Below are 14,025 nucleotides of genomic sequence, written 5' to 3'. Positions count from 1 at the left end.
TATCGTAAAGAGCAAGGTCTTGAGGAGGAGGCAAGCCCTTAAATATACATGATAATGTCTATTCGTTTTAAGTTTTGATGTTCCTCCTTATTTTCAATTGAAAAAACATGTTTCTTTTTAAATTTGATCTATGATCATTTTTAAATAATACCAGTAAATCCAACACTCTCCATGAAAAATGCCGATACTTGTGTATTATACGCCACTCACTCAACGTTACGATGCGTAAAACTCGAGAACAAACGGGTTTATTCGTTAGGTTCTTCGTTACTTTGGAAACAAATTTGGGCTATATATTTGCACATTAGAGGGGGAGGGGGGGGGGTAAAGTATACCGGGTCGGCATGCAAAATGTATTAACTAAAATTATTTTGCATATTATGGACTAAGAATTGTTTTCTGACTTCAAACTGTAAGCCTTTTCCCCCTTTCATAACGCAGCCCCTTTCATATACGGAATTATTTCTGTTCGCTTGAGTATTAATGCCGCTCCTTACTTTCAGCTAAATTTTTTATTTTTTCATTTATTTAACAATTAAACAAATTCACAGTAAATTACCATTTTTAAATACTGTAAATTTCAGCTATAATGAGTTGACGTTATATGCCTTCGACTTGGTCGACGACAACGTGAGATGCACCGAACCAAAACTCGTCGATGCATAACACGTATTTGATTTTTAACAATCGGTCTTAACACTTTCAGTTATGCTTCTTGGTTGTTTTTTTTTTCCCAACATTACATTAAGTTCATCCATGATCTATCCCTGTGTCGCATACACAAATGTATGCTGTATGTGTTTAGGATATATATGACAGCATGTACATACGAAAATGTATACGAATGTATGCGACAGTATGTGTATACTGTCGTATACACAGAAAAATATTGATGTCCTTTTGGCTCTTTCGACTATAATAAAAAGAAAACGATTTTGACTATTTGTTCTTTTTTTAGGTAAAGGTCTATTAAAAAAAACTATATTTAGAGAGAGATTCCTTTATTGATCAATTCAAAAAAACAGCAAATCAAAATAAACAAACATAGCCACTACTAGAAGGTCAGATAACCTATGTGTAGTGACTCAATCAATTAATTAATTCACATAATCAATAGCATATTATATTACCAAAATAAGGTATTTTTAGAAAAAAGTATTTACCGAAAACTAACCTAAATACCCCCCCCCCCCTCGTGAGCCAGAATATATGCAGCCGTTTCAAATTTAGTATGCTAAATATAGATATGTTTTATTCTGGTTTTTCTTTTACATTTTTCGCTTCTCCTTTAGGTTGAGGTCTATCCAAAATACAATTTCACCAAAATATCATTTTTCCAAGAAAGGAATACATATATACTGAAAAGGGTACTTTTCAAAGAAGTATTTATCAACTACTCTCGCAGAAATCGTGGCCAGTGGAGAGAAAAGAAAACGACAAATTCAAAACAACGCGGATATTTCGCATGTATAAAAACAAGGCGTCTTTAGCAGGACAGAAACACAAGAAGAACAGGGTAAAAAAAAACAATAAAAAACTAAAAACCAATAAAACCACCACCAAAAAAAAAAAAAAATGTGAAATTAGCGAAACTGATCAACGTAGGGAAAATATGCTAATATAGAGTTACTTCAGTGAGGACACCAGAGTCCTCACTCAAGACACCAGAGTCAGTTACTCTGGTGTCCTCACTTAAGTAACTCTATAATAGCATCTTTTCCCTACGTGGATCAGTTTGCGCCAATTTTACATTTTTTTTTTTTTTTGTTTTTTGGTGTTGGTTTTATTGGTTTATACTTTTATCTTGTTTTTTTTTATCCTGTTCTTCTTGTGTTTCTTCCATGCTGAAGACGCCTTGTTTGTATACAAGTGAAATATCCGTGTTGTTTTGCATTTGTTGTTTTCTTTTCTCTCCACTGACCACAGTCTCGTTTGTTTGTTTTTTTTTAGATTTTTCTCTTTGTTGGTTTTTATCATGCCTTGCCAGTTTAGCTTAAGATCTTTCAAAAGTCTTGAAATTAATATGCTAAGAATTCCTTTTCATTCCTTTTTTACTGTATCAAACAGTTCGGGGTAACAAACTGTAAGTAAGGAGCGACCCGGCTCAATGCTAACCGAAACTCTAGAAAACGGTATTTTGATACCAATAGATACATCAGAAGAATTACATTTTAATGCTGATTTCAAATATACAAGTATAATTAAGTTTAATCCTACCCATCAAAAGTTAGGCGCCTGAGAAAATTTGGCTGATTTTCGAAAAAAGGGGGAAAGACCCCCTAAGAGTTATAGAACCTTAATGAAAATCACACCATCATATTCAGCGTATCAGAGAACCCTATTGTAGAGGTTTCAAGCTCCCATCTACAAAAATGTGGAATTTTTCATTTTTTGCCAGAAGAAAGATCACGGGTGCGTGTTTATTTGTTTGTTTGTTTGTTTTTTTTTGTTTTTTTTCCCCAGGGGTGATCGTATCAACCCAGTTGTCCTAGAATATCGTGAAAGGGCTCATTGGAATGAAAATTGAAAGTTCTAGTGCCATTTTTAAGTGACAAAAAAAAATGGAGGGCAACTAGGCCCCCTCCCACGCTTATTTTTTTCCCAAAGTCACCTGATCAAAATTTTTAGATAGCCATTTTGTTCAGCATGTTCGAAAATATTTCAGGTATTTCTTTTAGGATTACTCAATCCCCCGAAAGTCCTGGGGAGATGGCTGAAATTTATGAACATTACCCAATGTTAACATATAGTTTTGGTTATTTGGAAGTACACAGACGTTTTCAGGGGAGATTTTTCCTGGTAGTGTGGGGGGGGTCAGGGGTTATGTGGGAGGATCTTTCCAAGAAGGAAGTTTTCATGGGGGATGGGACATTGCTATGAAGGGGACGCCAGACTTCCCAGCGTTATTTAAAAAAAGATCATAAATTTAATACAAAAAAACAAGTATTTCAACTGCAACAGCAGCAACATTGAAACTTTAAACAAACAGAAAATATTACATATATAATTGGGTTCACCCCGTAGTCAATGCCTCGCTCTTTAAGCCAAAGATTTTTTAGTACTTTCATAAGAGCTATTTATTCTAATTACCGGCCTTTGTGATTAAGCGGTCATTTCTAAAGAATTGGAACAAAATTTGAACATTCGCTTAAAGAGCAAGTTATTGACTAGGGGGCGAACCCCCTAATAAACTTATCAAAAATATATGAATGTAGAAGTTCGTTACGTAAGTTAATTCGTAAGTTACGTATATTTATTACTAATGAAAACGTTCGTAAATAAAATTAAACAAGTTTCGAGAAAGCCATTTAACTAAATAAAAGTAAATTAATATGAAATTTTTTTTTTATTATTCATGTACGGTGAGCCAAGATCAAAACCTGCATTTATTCAAAAACGTTCAAAAATCAAATAAAAAAAACAAGTTTTTTTAACTGAAAGTAAGGAGCGACATTAAAACTTAAAACGAACAGAAATTATTCTGTATATGAAAGAGACTGTCCCCTCCTCAACGCCTCGCTCTTTACGCTAAAGTTTGACTCTGTCTCACAATTTTATTTTTTAAAACAATAAAAAACTTTAGCGTAAAGAGCGAGGCGTTGAGGAGGGGACAGTCTCTTTCATATACAGAATAATTTCTGTTCGTTTTAAGTTTTATTGTCGCTCCTTACTTTCAGTTTAAAAAACTTGTTTTTTTTATTTAATCTCATGTAGATTCCTTTCATGACTTTTTTCATTACACTTTCATCCTTTTCATTCGTTTTACTTGTTCCATTGCTTTCTTTTACTTTTTCTTCTTCGCTAAGTCGAGGTCTATACAATTAATAATTTTTACAAAAACGTCGTTTGGTTAAGAAGCATATAGAATTACACCACAGAAAAGTATTTTTGGGAATTTCTTTATTGTACTAACTACTCATATACAGTTTTCTTTCAAAGTATACATTACGAAGTTAGTGTCCGAAGTATGGTTATCTTCTAGGCATGATATTGTTTACGTCAATCCAGCCTCTATTCCTGAGTGGTATACACAGAAGAATGTCACTGGAAAACTCCCTGGCATTGAACACAACGGCAAAATGATAATAGAAAGCGCTATAATTTGCGAATATCTCGAAGAAGTTTATTCTACGAAAGTGATGCATCGAAGTGACCCTGTCCAGAGAGCGTATGATCGAATCCTCCTTCTTAATTTCAGCACAAAGGTAAAGAGTCTCATTTTATACCGTAAATTAAGGGTATTTTCGACATAACACCTTTAAATTAGTTGTTGTTTTCTTAGACCCCACTGCCGTTCTAAGACGAACAAATAAACTTTCAAATGAGGATAAATCCATTTTGGCAAGATTAATTTCAAATTTATCCCCATTTGAGAGTTTATTTTTTCGTCTTAGAACGGCAGTGTGGTCTAAGAAAACAACACCTAATTTAAAGGTGTTATGTCGAAAATACGTCGTATAAATGGGGAAATGAGACCAACCCAATAAACATCTATAAACTCAACATTCGGTTTGCAATTAGAAGACACGGAAAGCTTTGCCACTTTCATTGGAAATTTATTTTACGTTTGGGCAAGATTAAACAAGATTAATTTACATAAAAAACTATGAATGAACTTTGTCAATGAACTATCTCTGAAAATAATCTAGTGAATAATCCGGAAGTTCATTACGTTGTGAATTACCCGAAAAGTTATTTATTTTGTTGTACATAAATATGCTAGTTTCAATTTTATTATTTTAGTATTTCTACTGGAGACGGTCGCTGTATGTGGGACCAAAATATCTGGACTTTTGTGCCTGTTTTTTCACTGTCTAAATAAATGGATTTATCCCCATTTGAAAGTTTATTTGTTAAATTAAGGATATGTACTTTATATACATTATACACTGTAAATTGGGGGTATAACAAATAACTCTGTAAGGTCATTGTTTGATGAACTGAATGGTTTAGAGTTTTAAGTAGTAACTTTCGTAGTTCTTCAAAACCGTAGAGGATATCCACAGAAAATAATCTACAGTAGCTACTTTCATGATCTAGCTCGTTCATGCCATAGTAAAAGGTAAGCACTTAAACCAGAAAACATATCTTCATTAGAATCATACAAATCGATTCGACATGCAGGGAGAACTACATATTTAAATTTCCAATATCATCTCGCAAATAAAACAAAATTTTATACTTTTTGTTCTACACGACCCCTCTTGACTTTCTTTACCCATGGATAATTGCATCAAAGTTAATTTTGTCTTTATTTTCTAGATTTAATATCTATTTGAATAATAGGCAACGCTCTGACCCTTTCTGCCGCCTGAACTTTTTGATACCTGGATAAAAAGGAATCAAGTGATTGGAGTAACAAATTGTGTTAAATTATATTTAGAACGACCTTTCTACTATTTTGGACTAAATGGATATCCCAAATTTCGAACAGATGTTTTTGAGACTGACAGAGGGGGAGGTCAGCAAAAATCTGCAATAGAGGGGGTTGTTTACTGCCCAGTCATCTCAACTCTTAAACAGGCAATACAACTATCAAGATTCAATTAAATGAGCCCCTCCAAAGTTTTTACGACATGACTAGGTGTAAAATAAAGATCTGATGGCACTGGTGCATTATGCGGGCACCGCGAAGAAGTCAAGTTTGGATAATGCTAATGAAATAAAATAAAACAGGATGAATATATAATAGTTTAGAAACACATTTGGGCTATATATTTGCACATTAGGGGGAGGGGGGTGGGAGGCTGGGGATAAAGCATAGCATATATTAAATACGTAAACTAACCTAACCTAGGTACCTCTTCCCCCTAAACCCCCCCCCCCAAAAAAAAAATCGTTTAAATATTGTAACTCATTGAGAAACAACGCTCTGCAATCATTTATCTATAGTGATTTCTTGAAATAGCCCGTTTGACGGGTTTCATGACTGGTTTCCTTGGTACAGCCTTCTTCGCGGTGCCCGCATAATGCACCAGTACCAATCTGATTTTTAATTCGGGGTATCCATCCCCTTTTTGTGGAATACAGAGAATCCGCTTGGCTTTTGGAAGCAGGGTTCTAGCCCTACTCCAATAACGAAAATGGTAATTTCTGTTCGTTTTAAGTTTGACTTGATTGCTCTTTTTAATTTCTGTTCGTTTTAGAATCATCTATAATAGTATCTTTCATCTTTATATTTGATTTGATTATACATTTAAGTTTCTGTTCGTTTTAGAATTCATCTATATTAGCGTCTTTTACCATTATATTTAATTGTTATACATTTAAGTTCGGTCCGTTTTGGGTTTCATCTATTCTTTGATAATAATTTGTGTCTGTTTTACGTTTGAATTATCATATCTTTGTGTCTACTCCAAAGTGAATTCGATATGGCTCTTTACTCCCCTTCGAAAATCTTTATGTAGCTAATTAAAAACGTGAGCACACTACAATCGCCCCTTTCTATCGTAATATTCTAGAAATCAAAATTTTTGTGGACCCACCCAACTTATGAATCCAATAGCCCATTCAACCTTCCAGGGGTGGGAGGTTTGACTTGAAGGCCCGCAACATAAACACTCAATTCATTAAGGATAATTAAATAAAAAAAACAAGTTTTTTTAACTGAAAGTAAGGAACGACGTTAAAACTTAAAACGAACAGAAATTATTCCGTATATGAAAGGGTGCTGTCCCCTCCTCAACGCCTCGCTCTTTACGCTAAAGTTTTTTTATTGTTTAAAAAAATAGAGTTGTGAGAAAGTCAAACTTTAGCGTAAAGAGCGAGGCGTTGAGGAGGGGACAGCCCCCTTCATATACGGAATAATTTCTGTTCGTGTTAAGTTTTAACGTCGTTCCTTACTTTCAGTTAAAAAAACTTGTTTTTTTTATTTAATTTTTGAACGTTTTTGAATTAATGCAGGTTTTGATTTTGGCTCACCGTACATGAATAATTAAAACAAAATTTGCATATTATATTTGGTTAAATGGCTTTCTCGAAACTTGTTTAATTTTATTTACGAACGTTTTTATTAGTAATAAATATACGTAACTTAGAATTAACTTACGTAACGACCTTCTATATTCATAAATTTTTAACACGTATATTAGGGGGTTCGCCCCCTAGTCAATACCCTGCTCTTTAAACTATAGTTCGAATTTTTTTTCCAGTTCTTTAAAAATGACCTCTTAATCACAATGAGTTGATCAGTTGAAAAACTTGTTTTTTTTAGTTAATTCCTGATCTTTTTCTTTAATAATGCTGGGACATCCGGCGCCCCCGTCCTCGCCATGTCCCGGCCCCCATGAAAACGTCCTTCATGGAAAGATCCTTCCATATAGCCCCCGACCCTCTCCTTCCCCCACCTACCAGAAAAAATCTCCTCTGACAAAGTCTGTATACTTCCCAATAACCAATACTATATGTTAACATTGAGTAAAGTTCATAACTTTCAGCCCTCCCCCTGGAGACTTTGGGGATCAAGTCATCCTAAAAGACATTTTTATCATATTTTCGACCATGCTGAACAAAATGGCTATCTCAAAATTTTGATCGGGTGACTTTGGGAAAAAAATGAGCGTGGGAGGGGGCCTAGTTGCCCTCCATTTTTTTTGTTAATTTAAAATGGGAACTTTAAATTTTAATTTCCTTTCAAATTAGCCATCCAACTATTTTATAGGACCACTGGTTCTATACTATCACCCCTGGTAAAAAAAAAAAAAAACAAACAAACAAACAAATACACAAACAAATAAACACGCATCCGTGATCTTTCTTCTGGCAAAAAATGGAAAATTCCACATTTTTGTAGATAGGAGCTTGAAACCTCTACAGTAGGGTTCTCTGATACGCTGAATATGATGGTGTGATTTTCATTAAGGTTATATAATTTTTAGGGGGTCTTTCACCCTTTTTTTGAAAATCAGCCAAATTTTCTCAGGCGCGTAACTTTTGAAGGGTAGCTCTAAACTTGATGAAAGTTATATATTTGAAATCAGCATTGAAATCTGATTCTTTTGATATATCTATTGGTATCAAAAACCCGTTTTCTAGAGTTTCGGTTACCATTGAGCCGGGTCGCTCCTTACTTACAGTTCGTTACCACGAACTGTTTGATTAAGTTCAAGGCTCCAAGTAATAAGTTTAGTCTGCTTTAATCACCTTAGTAGACCTTTGTTGGTGGCATGTACGAAAAAGTGCAAGGAGCTTGCCAATACACATACTGTCTGTAATCGATTATAAATTACATATGTAAAAAGTGAGTAAAATGAAAGCCTCTTAAAGTACTATTCTTAATCATAATCACGATGCCACAAGCGGTCTGTGAACTTTTGGTCAACTATCCAATGAATCCAAGCGGTAATGAAACAGTTCGTGGTAACGAACTGTAAGTAAGGAGCGACCCGGCTCAATGGTAACCGAAACTCTAAAAAACGGAATTTTGATACCAATAGATACATCAAAAGAATCATATTTTAATTCTGATTCCGAATATATAAGTTTCATCAAGTTTAATTTTACCTATCAAAAGTTACGTGCGTGAGAATATTTGGCTGATTTTCGAAAAAAGGGGGATAGATCCCCAGAAAAGTTATAGAACCTTAGTGAAAATCACTCCATCAGATTCAGTGTACCAGAGAACCCTACTGTAGAGGTCTCAAGCTCTTATCTGGAAAAATGTGGAATTTTCCATTTTTTGCCAGAAGAAAGATCACGGATGCGTGTTTATTTGTTTTTTTTTTTTTTTGTTGTTTTTTTTTCCCAGGGGTGATCGTATCGAGCCAGTGGTCCTATAATATCGTGGGAGGGCTCATTGGAACAGAAATTAAAAGTTCTAGTGCCCTTTTTAATTGATCAAAAAAATGGAGGGCAACTAGGCCCCCTCCCACGCTTAATTTTTCCCCAAAGTCACCCGATCAAAATTTTGAGATGGCCATTTTGTTCAGCATGGTCGATAATATGATGACTATGTCTTTTAGGATGACTTAATCCCTCGAAGCCCCCAGGAGGAGAGCTGAAAGTTATGAACTTTACCCAATGTTAACATATAGAATTGGTTATTGGGACCCGGCTCAATGGTAACCGAAACTCTAGAAAACGGTATTTTGATACAAATAGATACATCAAAAGAATTGAATTTTAATGTTGTTTTCAAAAATATAAGTTTCATCAAGTTTAATTCAACCCATCAAAAGTTACGCGCCTGAGAAAATTTGACTGATTTTCGAAAAAAGGGGAAAAGACCCCCTAAAAGTTATAGAACCTTAATGAAAATCACACCATCATATTCCACGTATCAGAGAACCCTACTGTAGAGGTTTCAAGCTCCTATCTACAAAAATGTGGAATTTTGCATTTTTTGCCAGAAGAAAGATCACGGGTGCGGGCTTATTTTTATTTTTTTTTCCCCAGGGGTGATCGTATCGACCCAGTGGTCCTAGAATATCGTGTGAGGGCTCATTGGAATGGAAATTAAAAGTTCTAATGCCCTTTTTAAGTGACCAAAAAAATTGGAGGGCAACTGGGCCCCCTCCCACGCTCATTGTTTTCCCAAAGTCACCTGATCAAAATTTTGAGATAGCCATTTTGTTCAGCATGTTCGAAAATTATATAAGGATGTCTTTTAGGATGACTTAATCCCCCGAAGATCCCGGGAGGAGGGCTGAAAGTTATGAACTTTACCCAATGTTAACATATAGTATTGGTTATTGGGAAGTGTACAGTACAGACGTTTTCAGGGGAGATTTTTCCTGGTAGTGAGGGGGGGGTCGGGCAGGGACGTACGCAGGGAGGGGGGCCTCCTGGCCCGGGCCCCCCCAAAATCTCACGATTTTTTCATTTTTCCATAATTTTCTGATTTTTCTCACAGAATAATGGGTTTGAAGGATTTGGCCCCCCCCCCGAAACAAATTGCCCCCCCCCTCCCCGAAACAAATTCCTGCGTACGTGCCTTGGGTCGGGGGTTATATAGGAGGATCTTTCCATGAAGGATGTTTTCATGGGGGAAGGGACATTGCTATGAAGGGGACGCCGGACTTCCCAGCATTATTTTAAAAATATCAGCAATTGAATTTAAAACATTAAGTTTTTCAACTGCAATAGCAGGAACTTCAAAACTTTATAAAAAAAGAAAATATCACATATATGATTGGGTTCACCCCCTAGTCAATACCTCACTCTTTAAGCCAGAGATTTTTAGTACTTTCAGAAGAGCTATTTATCCTAATTAACGGCCTTTGTGATTAAGCGGTCATTTTTAAAGAATTGGAAAAAAATTCAAACTTTCAATTAAAGAGTAAGGTATTGACTAGGGGGTGAGCCCCCTAATATACATAATAAAAATCCATTAATATAAAAGTTCATTACGTAAATTGATTCGTAAGTTATGTGTATTTATTAATAATAAAAACGTTTGTAAATAAAATTAAACAAGTTTCGAGAAAGCCATTTAACCAAATAAAAGTAAATTGATATGAAAATTTTATTTTAATTATTCATGTACTGTGAGCCAAGATCAAAACCTGCATTTATTCAAAAACGTTCAAAAATTAAAATAAAAAAAAACAAGTTTTTTTAACTGAAAGTAAGGAGCGATATTAAAACTTAAAACGAACAGAAATTATTCCGTATATGAAAGGGGCTGTCCCCTCCTCAACGCCTCGCTCTTTACGCTAAAGTTTGACTTTCTCACAACTCTATTTTTTTTAAACGATAAAAAACTTTAGCGTAAAGAGCGAGGCGTTGAGGAGGGGACAGCCCCTTTCATGAACGGAATAATTTCTGATCGTTTTAAGTTTTAATGTCGCTCCTTACTTTCAATTAAAAAAACTTTTTTTTTTTATTTGATTTCTATAAAAAGCCAGTACCATTACTGTAAAACATAGACAGAAAGTTTTTGTAAGTAAAAATGTGCTGCAAGCTTTCGCGAGCTAAAAGACATATAACCTTGTTTTATCGATGTTTTAGGTTGGTCAAAACTTGGCATATCTAGTGAAAAACAAAGACACCACTGATAAAGAAGAACGCATCGCTCAAGTTACAGACATATTGGTTCACTTTGAAGACCAATTGGCAAAACGAGGAACACCATATTATGCAGGTACAAAAAAAATATGTATGTAATACATATGCACATATGTAACAACTAATACATATGTATATATTTTTTAACAAATGAAAAAGCTTTCTCCCAACGCATTTTGACCTTTTCTGAAATTGCTTATTCCTTCTCCAGGGATTACCTATATCTCTATCGACTGCAGGATCACAAGGGTTCTCAAGAGTTTAATCAGAGACTATCAGAGGCAACGCTGTAGCGTTGCCTATAGTAAAGGCCATACGGCTCCAATGTTTTATTATTATTTTTTTTTTTTATAGGCATTTCATATGGAAGGGGTCGTCGTAGAAGCTTCAAAGTGGGCTCATTCGATTGGAAATTGAGAGTTATAGTGCCCTTTTTAATAGTCAAAAATGACTGGAGGGCAACTAGCCCCCCCCACGCCCCTCATTCCCCCAAACACAGCCAATCAAAATTTTTAGAGAGCCATTGTGTTCATTGTAGTTGATTTCGTGATAGAAAATTTGTTTTTGAGGATGATACTCCCCCACAACCCTCAGAGCGAGGGTTTTAAGTTATGCCCTGGGGCCATATAAGGTTTTTATAGAAGGCGTTGTCTTAGAAACTTCAAAACAGGCTCATTCAATTGGAAATTAAAGGGCTAGTGCCCTTTTTAATAGTATAAAGTGATTGGAGTGTAACGAGCCCCCCGCCCCCCCCCACACCTATCATTTCCCCAAACACATCCAATCAAAATTTTCAGATAGCCATTTTGTTCAGCGTAGTTGATTTCCGGATAGAAAATATATTTTTGAGGTGGACACTCCCCCACAACCCTCAGGGCAAAGGTTTTAAGTTATGCCCTGGGGCATATAAGGTTTTTATAGAAGGCGTAGAAACTTCAAAACACGCTGATTCGATTGGAAATTAAAGGGCTATTGCCCTTTTTAATAGTCCAAATTGATTGGAGGGAAACTAGCCCCCCCCCCCACACCCATCATTTCTCCAAACACCTCTAATCAAAATTTTGATATAGCCATTTTGTTCAGCGTAGTTGATTTCCAGATAGAAAATATATTTTTGAGGAGCATACTCCCCCACAACCCTCAGAGCGAGGGTTTTAAGTTATGCCCTGGGGGCATATAAGGTTTTTATAGAAGGCGTTGTCATAGAAACTTCAAAACAGGCTCATTCAATTGGAAATTAAAGAGCTAGTGCCCTTTTTAATAGTCGAAAGTGATTGGAGCGTAACTAGCCCCCCTCCCCCCCTCCGGCCATCATTTCCCCAAAAACATCCAATCAAAATTTTCAGATAGCCATTTTGTTCAGCGTAGTTGATTTCCAGATAGAAAATATATTTTTGAGGAGGACACTCCCCCACAACCCTCAGGGCAAGGGTTTTAAGTTATGCCCTGGGGGCATATAAGGTTTTTATAGAAGGCGTTGTCGTAGAAACTTCAAAACAGGCTCATTCGATTGGAAATTAAAGGGCTAGTGCCCTTTTTAATAGTCCAAAATGATTGGAGGGCAACTAGCCCCCCCCCGCCTATCATTCCCCCAAACACATCCAATCAAAATTTTGAGATAGCCATTTTGTTCAGCGTAGTTGAGTCCCAGATAGAAAATATATTTTTGAGGAGGAAACTCCCCCACAACCCTCAGGGCAAGGGTTTTAAGTTATGCCCTGGGGGCATATAAGGTTTTTATAGAAGGCGTTGTCGTAGAAACTTCAAAACATGCTCATTCGACTGGAAATTAAAGGGCTAGTGCCCTTTTTAATAGTCGAAAATGATTGGAGTGTAACTAGCCCCCTTCCCTCCCCCACGCCCATCATTTCCACAAACACATCCAATCAAAATTTTCAGATAGCCATTTTGTTCAGCGTAGTTGATTTCCAAATAGTAAATGTATTTTTCAGGAGAACACTCCCCCACAACCCTTAAGGCAAGGGTTTTAAGTTATGCCCCGGGGGCATATTAGGTTTTTACATAAGGGATTGCCGTAGAAGCTTCAAAACAGTCTGATTTTAGTTGTAATTCAAATGAACAGTGCCCTTTTTAATAGTCGAAACTGATTGGAGTGAAACTAGGACCCCCACGCCCATCATTCCCCCAAACACTTCCAATCGAAATTTTGAGAGAGCCTTTTTGTTCAACGTAGTTGATTTCCAGATAGAAAATAGGTTTTTGAGAAGGATATTCCCCCAGAACCTTCAGGGCAAGTGTTTTAAGATTTGCCATGCGGGCATATAAGATTTTTATAGAAGGCGTTGTCGTAGAAACATAAAAAAATACTCATTCGACTGGAAATTCAAAGGGATAGTGCCCTTTTTAATAGTCAAAAGTGATTGGAGGGCAACTAGCCCCCCCCCTACGCCCTTCATTCCCCTAAACACATCGAATCAAAATTTTGAGATAGGCATTTTTCTTCAGCATATTTGATTTCCAGATTGAAAATGTATTTTTGAGGAGGAGACTCCCCCACAACCCTCAGGGCAAGGGTTTTAAGCTATGCCCTGGGGGCATTTAAGGTTTTTATAAAAGGCGTTGTCGTAGAAACTTCAAAACAGGCTCATTCGACTGGAAATTAAATGGCTAGTGCTCTTTTTAATAGTCGAAAGTGATTGGAGGGCAGCTAGCCCCCCCCCTCAGCCCATCATTTCCCTAAACACATCCAATCAAAGTTTTGAGATAGCCATTTTGTTCAGTGTAGCTGATTTCCAGATAAAAAATATATTTTTGAGGAGGACACTCCCCCACAACCCTCGGCAAGAGTTTTAAGTTATGCCCTGGGGGCATATAAGGTTTTTATAGAAGGTGTTGTCGTAGAAACTTCAAAACAGGCACATTCAATTTGAAATTCAAAGGGCTGGTGCCCTTTTTAATAGTCGAAAGTGATTGGAGGGCAACGTCCCTCCCCCCCCCCCCACGCCCGTCATTTCCCCAACGACATCCACTGGAAATTTTAAGACAGCCATTTTGTTCAGC

The 14,025-nt window shown here is 36.3% G+C and overlaps 1 protein-coding gene across 3 annotated transcripts in view; it reads left to right on the top strand.

Moving 5' to 3' along the window:
• Window positions 1–14,025, top strand: part of LOC148954853 (pyrimidodiazepine synthase-like) — a 317,734-nt gene that overhangs the window by 2,838 nt on the left and 300,871 nt on the right. For all 3 annotated transcript variants that reach the window (XM_089098949.1, XM_089098946.1, XM_089098942.1), the window contains exons 3-4: window positions 3,983–4,205; window positions 10,948–11,080. In XM_089098949.1, the coding sequence (XP_088955075.1) occupies window positions 3,983–4,205; window positions 10,948–11,080 (356 nt within the window). The remainder of the gene's footprint in view (window positions 1–3,982; window positions 4,206–10,947; window positions 11,081–14,025) is intronic.

Source organism: Artemia sp. Qi Xiang Cuo, chromosome 2 (genome assembly GCF_049724085.1).
Source record: "Artemia sp. Qi Xiang Cuo chromosome 2, ASM4972408v1, whole genome shotgun sequence".
Taxonomy (NCBI): Eukaryota; Metazoa; Arthropoda; class Branchiopoda; order Anostraca; family Artemiidae; genus Artemia; species Artemia sp. Qi Xiang Cuo.
This window is presented reverse-complemented; position numbering and strand designations above follow the sequence as displayed.